General features: G+C 38.9%; 1 protein-coding gene across 3 annotated transcripts in view; it reads left to right on the plus strand.

Moving 5' to 3' along the window:
- The window catches only part of LOC107719866 (transmembrane protein 19-like), a 33,799-nt gene that overhangs the window by 5,731 nt on the left and 18,602 nt on the right, over window positions 1-9,466 (plus strand). For all 3 annotated transcript variants that reach the window (XM_016527403.1, XM_016527404.1, XM_016527406.1), the window contains one exon: window positions 7,556-7,693. In XM_016527403.1, coding sequence (XP_016382889.1) covers window positions 7,556-7,693 — 138 coding nt within the window. The remainder of the gene's footprint in view (window positions 1-7,555; window positions 7,694-9,466) is intronic.

The following is a 9,466-nucleotide window of genomic DNA, read 5'->3' on the forward strand; positions in this document are numbered from 1 at the left end:
AGGATGATGCATCCCAAGCAACCAAACACTTCCCCCTTTTATATGCACAACACAGGCACTAATTGGCTCATGAAACTTACCCAACTGACCAATCATGATAAAGTTCAAACACTGATAGGTTCACCTGTTTGGGTAACACCAGCCAATCATACTGGGTCTATACCTCACTTTGCTACATTCCGCCTCGACGATGAACAAACCTTAGAAATTATCCCAAGGCCTGAAGAAAACTGACACGGCACTGGATATTACACCAGAGGGTGACATGGCACCTTTTACCACCTCGCCCACTGTCCTTGGCAAGCAGTAGACATTTCAGTACTGACCAGCTATTGGCCTTAATCTTCAAGAACCCTTGAAGGGAAACTAGCAACATTAATTCGACTACGCCACCCAGAATACACCGGGACATAACAGCCCTAAGCAAAGGGACACAGGTTCGTTGCCAAAGGCAGGGTGAGCATAAGGATAGACAGATAAACAAATCACTTTATTAACATACAATTAATAAAAACACATGCAACACTTCACAAGGTCTCAATACATCACACATCTTTACCAGTAACTTACAAGTACAATACAATAAGATAACAAAATAAAGAGGGAGGTGGCCAGCAAAGACCCTCAGAGTTCTACCCCACACTCAATACCCATGACACACTCTCGTGAAAAATCAAAAATATTAAACGGCACTCCATGTGGACCAAGGTTATTATAGTTTTGAATTTTTAAATTAGTTTTATTTTAATATAGTTTTCAAATTTGCTATACAATTCAGTTTAGTTTATTGGTTTCATTAATATTGTTGTTGGTTTTAGTTTAGTTTTTATTTTGTGAACATTTTTATATAGTCTAGTTTCAGTTTTAATTAAAGGTTAACAGAATTAACAGATCACTTCCAGAGCGCAGGCCAAAGAAAGACTTAGGCATAATTTAGTCTTAGTGATGCAAATGTCTAGCGACACAATTAACACATGCTGAGATTGATTAAATGGTAAAAGTATACAAATATACGCCAAAATGAAGCAGTCAAGCCTTTTTACTAAATAAATGGGTCTATAGCTCACTCTGCTACATTCCACCCCAACATCAGGCATCGTCGCCCCGACGATGGACAAACCTTAGAAATTATCCCAAGGCCTGAAGAAAACTGACACGGCACTGGATATTACACCAGAGGGTGACATGGCACCTTTTACCACCTCGCCCACTGTCCTTGGCAAGCAGTAGACATTTCAGTACTGACCAGCTATTGGCCTTAATCTTCAAGAACCTTTGAAGGGAAACTAGCCACGTTAATGCCACTTAAATTGACTAATTGAATTTTACACCAGTGATACCCACATTCACTGGCATCGGAAATGCCCCAACTTACCTACACCAATGACGGTGAGGCTATCAATCCCACTGGAAGGCCAGATTTAGAGGGCTCAAAAAGCACAATGTCATGCAGAAACAACATTGACTAATTTACTGTTATTAATTGAAAATGCCAAATACAATCTGCCATACCCTGCAACCGCATACCTTGACAGAACATTGCGGCTACAGCAAGGCTGGGAACACACCTTATGACAACGTTGGGACACGCATTACAAAACTCAGCACCTGCAATTCAGATGCTTACTCAAAGAGAAAGGTACAACAATGATAGCAATGCTGCACTGGGGCTCTAAAATTAACTTAAGATGCCATTCAATACGACCAAGCTGCAGCTGCCCCACTTGGTACACACTAGCATGCAAAAGACTGCTCACTTCAAACCATAGGAGGGACCTTACAAGACATAGGGTGAGGTGCAAACCTACCCGTTACACTTCCTGGCAACATGGCCAGGTCGCAAACATTTACCACAGGAGGACCAATTCCATTATTAAGAACCACGAACACGAGGGGTATAGTGACACTTCCTGGCCTATGACCCAGCCACAAGTTCCAAAGAGCTGATCCAATTGGACTCGCTGCGATTTCGACAGTTCCCTTGACGGGCCTAGCTCTACCCGGGCACCATGGGCCTCTAACAACATTCTCCCTTGCGCCCCATACTACATTACAGGCACAAAGAACTAACCTTGATGCCAGGCCCCCCTCGGAGTTCCCTCCCATTCCCACCTAAGGACCTCCAACAGACAGCCAGTGAGCAACACTAAAAGAATTCCAGCTCGATGCAACAACTACCTAGTACCTACCTCCTGTTCAACAATTTATCACGCCCAGGGGTTTCTGAATTTGACATAACATGCATTCTATAAAAAGGAGCCCTTCTTCCCATTACCACTCACCAATTGTAGATTGGCCCATCCAAGGAGACTCGCACACAAAAGGACCTGCAGTGCTGCTCCGCCTCGAAAAGGACACAACATGCAATACAATCCCCTACAAAATATAAAGTCAAAATGCCCTTCTCACGTCTGCAAGGAAAAAAAAACAAAAGCTCACCCTGAACTATGGCGACCCTGCCGACTACGCCAAATGTGGCAGTAAGTGGTCAGGAGTTTGAAAATTACCTATAATAAAGAGAAATCCTATAGTCGACTACGCCACCCGGAATACACCGGGACATAACAGCCCTAAAGGCATAATTTAGTCTTAGTGATGCAAATGTCTAGCGACACAATTAACACATGCTGAGATTGATTAAATGGTAAAAGTATACAAATATACGCCAAAATGAAGCAGTCAAGCCTTTTTACTAAATAAATATACACAAGTTGTGCTTAATGTCATATCTAATTATGTGTATTGAGATATTTAATATGACAACAAGTGTAGCCTAATTTGGTTATGATGGTTAGAGGTCTTTTTTAACAATCATAATATATTGTAACTGTCCTGTCTTGCTCAACTTTTTGTTGTGCGATATATTGCACCAGAAATATAGGAGGGACCTTACAAGACATAGGGTGAGGTGCAAACCTACCCATTACACTTCCTGGCAAAATGGCCAGGTCGCAAACATTCAAGTCATCTTGGGATTTACCACAGGAGGACCAATTCCATTATTAAGAACCACGAACACGAGGGGTATAGTGACACTTCCTGGCCTATGACCCAGCCACAAGTTCCAAAGAGCTGATCCAATTGGACTCGCTGCAATTTTGACAGTTCCCTTGACGGGCCTAGCTCTACCCGGGCACCATGGGCCTCTAACAACATTCTCCCTTGCGCCCCATACTACATTACAGGCACAAAGAACTAACCTTGATGCCAGGCCCCCCTCGGAGTTCCCTCCCATTCCCACCTAAGGACCTCCAACAGACAGCCAGTGAGCAACACTAAAAGGATTCCAGCTCGATGCAACAACTACCTAGTACCTACCTCCTGTTCAACAATTTATCACGCCCAGGGGTTTCTGAATTTGACATAACATGCATTCTATAAAAAGGAGCCCTTCTTCCCATTACCACTCACCAATTGTAGATTGGCCCATCCAAGGAGACTCGCACACAAAAGGACCTGCAGTGCTGCTCTGCCTCGAAAAGGACACAACATGCAATACAATCCCCTACAAAATATAAAGTCAAAATGCCCTTCTCACGTCTGCAAGACCTCCAACAAACAACCAGTGAGCAAAACTAAAAGGATTCCAGCTCGATGCAACAACTACCTAGTACCTACCTCCTGTTCAACAATTTATCACACCCAGGGGTTTCTGAATTTGACATAACATGCATTCTATGAAAGGAGCTCCTCTTCCCATTACCACTCACCAATTATAGATGGGCCCATCCAAGGAGACTCACACACAAAAGGACCTGCAGTGCTGCTCTGCCTCTAAAAGAAGGACACAACATGCAATACAATCCCCTACAAAATATAAAGTCAAAATGCCCTTCTCACATCTGCAAGAAAGGAAAAAAAAGAAAAAACAAAAGCTCACCCTGAACTATGGCGACCCTGCTGACTACGCCAAAGGTGGCAGTAAGTGGTCAGGAGTTTGAAAATTACCAATAATAAGAGAAATCCTATAGTCGACTACGCCACCCAGAATACACCGGGACATAACAGCCCTAAGCAAAGGGACACAGGTTCGTTGCCAAAGGCAGGGTGAGCATAAGGATAGACAGATATAAACAAAAATCACTTTATTACCATACAATTAATAAAAACACATGCTACACTTCACAAGGTCTCAATACATCACACGTCTTTACCAGTAACTTAAACAACTACCTAGTACCTACCTCCTGTTCAACAATTTATCACACCCAGGGGTTTCTGAATTTGACATAACATGCATTCTATGAAAGGAGCTCCTCTTCCCATTACCACTCACCAATTATAGATGGGCCCATCCAAGGAGACTCACACACAAAAGGACCTGCAGTGCTGCTCTGCCTCTAAAAGAAGGACACAACATGCAATACAATCCCCTACAAAATATAAAGTCAAAATGCCCTTCTCACGTCTGCAAGAAAAAAAAACAAAAGCTCACCCTGAACTATGGCGACCCTGCTGACTACGCCAAAGGTGGCAGTAAGTGGTCAGGAGTTTGAAAATTACCAATAATAAGAGAAATCCTATAGTCGACTACGCCACCCAGAATACACCGGGACATAACAGCCCTAAGCAAAGGGACACAGGTTCGTTGCCAAAGGCAGGGTGAGCATAAGGATAGACAGATATAAACAAAAATCACTTTATTACCATACAATTAATAAAAACACATGCTACACTTCACAAGGTCTCAATACATCACACGTCTTTACCAGTAACTTACAAAACAAGTACAATACAATAAGATAACAAAATAAAGAGGGAGGTGGCCAGCAAAGACCCTCAGAGTATAACGAAATAAAACAAATTGAAAACAAAAACTCTTTCATTATAATCATAATCCGTAAAGATGCACTTCTCACTTCTCTCGCCATCTCCTCTGATTTTTGGCGAGTCAGGATCGCCAGCAACTTCATCCTTGCGACACCGACTCAGAAAACACTAGTTTATTAATAGTAAATAATTCAAATATCTCCTTACTATTTCCCCATGACACATTCATGGTAATTACTTTTGCTGGAGCTTTGCGGCAAGCTTTAGCCTATTGCATGCATTTAAATGCAGATCTCTTCAACTGCGCTGACGGCACGCATGCTGCTGCTGCGGGACACTAAACACCGTCGAGCCGCTCTTGACAGTCGCGATAGCACGGTCTCGTGTTGTTTCCACCAGCGCAGCAATTTTTTTTTATCACTAATTGATGGACAACATTTGCAGGTACGAGTCCGACTAGCATGAAATCATCATGTTAGCTAAAACTTAGTGTTTGTTAGTGATTTAAAATTCCATGTTGTGCATGACTGCAGTTGTAAGTTTTCTAGCGGAAAATGAGCCTGAATATGTAGAAATTAACATGAGAGTCCCCACACCCCGGATCAGTCAATGAAATAAAGAAAGATAATAGCATTTCACATGCATTTCGATATGCAGGGTTGTTTTAAAATAGACTAATATGTATGTGGTGTACATTTTTAAATGTTGTGTATAAACTATATTTATTTTTACTTGTAGGCTACATGTTAAAGAAGTAAAACTAATAATAATAAAAATAAAACTGTAATACTAAACTGTATAGCCACTAGATGTCTGCATAGCCTTTATATAAATATACGGGCTGTAATATCTAGATTCTAGATGGTGAAACAAGACACGATTTTTGATAGTTTCAAATAGGTTTTACTATAGTTTTTATTAGTTTTAATTTTAAAGTCAGAGTTAAATAAAAGTAGCCTACTTAGATATTGCTTTTTTGACTTATTTACATATGTAACTTTAAGTAATCCAAAAGTAATCAGATTACATTACTTTTATATTGTGGTACTTGGATTACGTTACTGAATACTTTTTAATGAAGTAATTTGTAACTGTAACGGAATACATTTTAAAAGTAACCCTCCCAACCCTGGTTATAGGTTGTAATGGGATAATCTACCATAATATGTCCCAAAGCAGCTCTTAAAAAACCAAAAACAAAACCCTCAACTAGGGCTGGACGATATGGCCAAAATTGATATCACGATATATTTCTTAATTTCGGTAGATACGATATAATTCCGATATCGATATGAACACTATTTATCTGAAATAGAAATCTTTTGCGCGATACATATTGATATTGAATTATTGTCCAGCCCTACCCTCAACAATCTAAACCAGCGTTTCTCAGCCCTGTTCCTGGAGACACACCAATAGTACACATTTTCAAGCTTTTCCTAATCAAACACTCCTGATTCCACTCATCAGCTCATTACTAGAGGCTCCAAGACCTGAAAAGGATGGGTCAGATAAAAAAGACATCCAAAATGTGTACTGTTGGTGTGCCTCCAGGAACAGGGTTGGGAAAAACTGATCTAAACTAATTCATCCTAACCAAATACACAGCAGATTATGGCATTAATTAAACACCCTGAACAAAACCGTCCATTATCATTATCTACAAAAAGTACATAGGAAATGAGGAAAAAATCAGACAAAATAAAATGATTGTATATGACAAATGCACTATACATCTTCAGCTCTTAAAAGATTACTTGAGGAGGAACACTTTTTGCACTTGTAAAAATAATAGAAGATTGCTAGTATCTCAGCATGTAATCCTTTTTTGGATACATAATGAATTTCAAGTATTGAGTTTTTTACTCTTTTTGGAGGAATTTACTTGAGGAGGATAGCAATCAATTTTTTAAGAAGCACCGATCTTGGAAAAACAAATCCTTCCACATTTAAGGAAAGCAACCATCTCAGCCAGCCATTCATGAAAGCTAGGTGGTGAGGTGGATTTCCATTCCATCAACAGTTTGACAGTTGACAATGCGGCAATGCAATTGTCAGATCAAAAGTCCAAAAAGAGTGAAATCAACATGAGGATGCATATCCAGTTTGTGTGAATAACACAAGAATATGTTCTACCAAAATTCAGACAAGTCAGGGCAAAACCAAAAAGCGTGGACACAAATCTCTTCTAGGCTCTTGCATCGATCTCATAATAGAGATACACACAAGACGAGAAACACCACGCAGTGTCACATCACAGCTAGGACAACTCACGGATATCACACACTGGACACGCCACGTTCAATTCAAGGCGGCAGTCCAAAACAGTTAATCACCTAACAGGCAAAAGTTAACTTCAAGAATGAGTTTGAAGTTAGGTGTTTGAAAAAACAGCAAATATAAAGAGAAAGGGTGCTCTATATTATTATTATATAGTTCGCTATATGATGCATACAGACTTTATTTAAGCCACAGAAAGAAAACATTTAAACAATACAACATTTTTGCTGGCCTAAAGTCATTTGGGACAAATATTATGTAATTTAATGAAAAACTATGTGAGTGGTGCTCTGTGGCGCAGCAGGAATTTGCACAGCCTTCGTAGTTCGGCGCCACTGATGTGCTTACACTCATGGAAAACAATGTGTTCTAATTTTGAAGACGTGGCTTTAAACACCAAACCTCAGATTCATCAACTTCATTAATTCATCAGCTGTGGATTGTACTGATGATAATGTGACTAGATTAATAAATTGCAAATTAACAAATCTTCATCTCTTTGCAGCGATGCTGGTTGGCTTTGTTCTTACTATGGCCAACATGAGCTTTTTTGGAGCTTTGTTCACCTTTTTTGTCACATCCAGCAAACTAACCAAATGGAAGGGAGACATCAAAAAACAAATTGACTCAGATTATAAAGAAGGTATGTGAGGTTCTTTACTGAACCCTTCTGATATTTGGTCATTTTTTCCCTAATTTTTATGGGTTCGTTTTGAATAGTCAAAAAAATCTCTATTCTTGTTTTCATAAATACACTGTTTTTTAATGCAAATAATTTACCGTTTTTGTTATTCTTCTAGTTATTTACTAATATGGGCAAATTAATAATAAGTATTGGTGTGACTCTTAGACTGTGTAGACAGACAAAAGATTCGATTCATGATTCATAGGTTTTCAATTCAATTCATGAACGATTTTTGTGAATTCAGAACAATTCACAATGAAATTAAATCCAATTTTAATTAATTCTATTCTGAATTTCAAGTTCATTAAGTTAATTAATAGGATTATTCAGTGACCTTCCAACCTGTAAAATAAAAAAATGGTATATGTAGAAACATACCATTAAGCTTTACTTAAGCCAAGATTTAAAAATTTTTTTTTTTTAAGTATTAGTTAGTTCTATTGTGCAGGCTACCTTTTAAAATTATTTTGTACTGTTCTCTGAGGGCCACTTACACACTGTAAAAAAAAAAACTCGTAAATGACTGGCAGATTCTTTTACAGATTTTTCCTTGTTTCAATTACGATAATTTACTTTTTTGACAATTTTTTTTACAGGACTTTTTTTTACAGTGTAAAACCCTTATTTTACAGATTTTTCCTAGATTATTACAATGAAAGCACTAAATGTTCTACAGAGAAACACTGTTATTTTACAAATCATTACTTACCTTTTGCAGTTTGCATGTCTGTTAGCTGCTGGAACTCTGTGTCCATGTTCGCGTTTATTTGTTCTCAATCGTCATCCCACAACCTAAACTCGCTCAAAATATGAATTAAACAGTCAGACGTTAAATAAGCCATGTAAAAGCCATTACTAGTGAACCAACCGAAGCAGACTGCTGCAGAAGCCGATCAGCGGCACACACTGCAACAGTGTATTTTCAAATTTAACCGCGAAAACGGCGCGCTCACTAGTCATTGGCCAGATTCCTGAGTGACGGTCAGATTAACCAATCACGCTCAAAGCAACACTGCGAGACAGCAAATAGCGTTGCAACTATGAAAAAAATAAATAATAACTTGTTTTCAAAATCATGGTCGTGTGTGTGTGTGTGTTGTGTGTACCTGGTATTTATCACATGATGGAGACCAAATGTCCCCACAAGGATAGGTCCCCATGAGGAAACAAGCTTATAAATAATAAAGAATGAAGTTTTTTGAAAATCTAAAAATGCATAAAGTTTCCTGTGATGGGTAGGTTTAGGTGTAGGGTTGGTGTATAAGCGATAGAAAATGCAGTTTGTACAGTATAAAAGCCATTATGCCTATGGAATGTCCCCATAAAACATGGAAACACAACATGTGTGTGTGTGTGTGTGTGTGTGTGCGTGTTTGGCTGCTTGTGCAGTTATATTGACATGACCAATAAGCACCCTTTTGTATATTAACAAATCCATGATCTTTCCTTTAAGCACCAGTTATGGCATTTTCATTTGGCCCTTCAGTGTTACACAGCCCGTTGGTTAATCCTCTGTCCACCATAACACTTATTTTAAAATAATGCCATAATTGCATGCAAGTTACAAAATTTGTCTACATACTTTTATTTAATAGCATAGATATTGCAAGCTATTGACTGAAGTAGGACTTTATAGCATTTGTGATATGAGACAATGTAAACTGAAAATGTTTAACTTCTCACCATAGAAAGTGAAAGTGTGTTTTTTAGTTATTCAAAAGTAAAGACAAT

The sequence above is a fragment of the Sinocyclocheilus rhinocerous genome, unplaced genomic scaffold (genome assembly GCF_001515625.1).
Source record: "Sinocyclocheilus rhinocerous isolate Xijiao unplaced genomic scaffold, SAMN03320098_v1.1 scaffold2196, whole genome shotgun sequence".
Lineage (NCBI taxonomy): Eukaryota > Metazoa > Chordata > Actinopteri > Cypriniformes > Cyprinidae > Sinocyclocheilus > Sinocyclocheilus rhinocerous.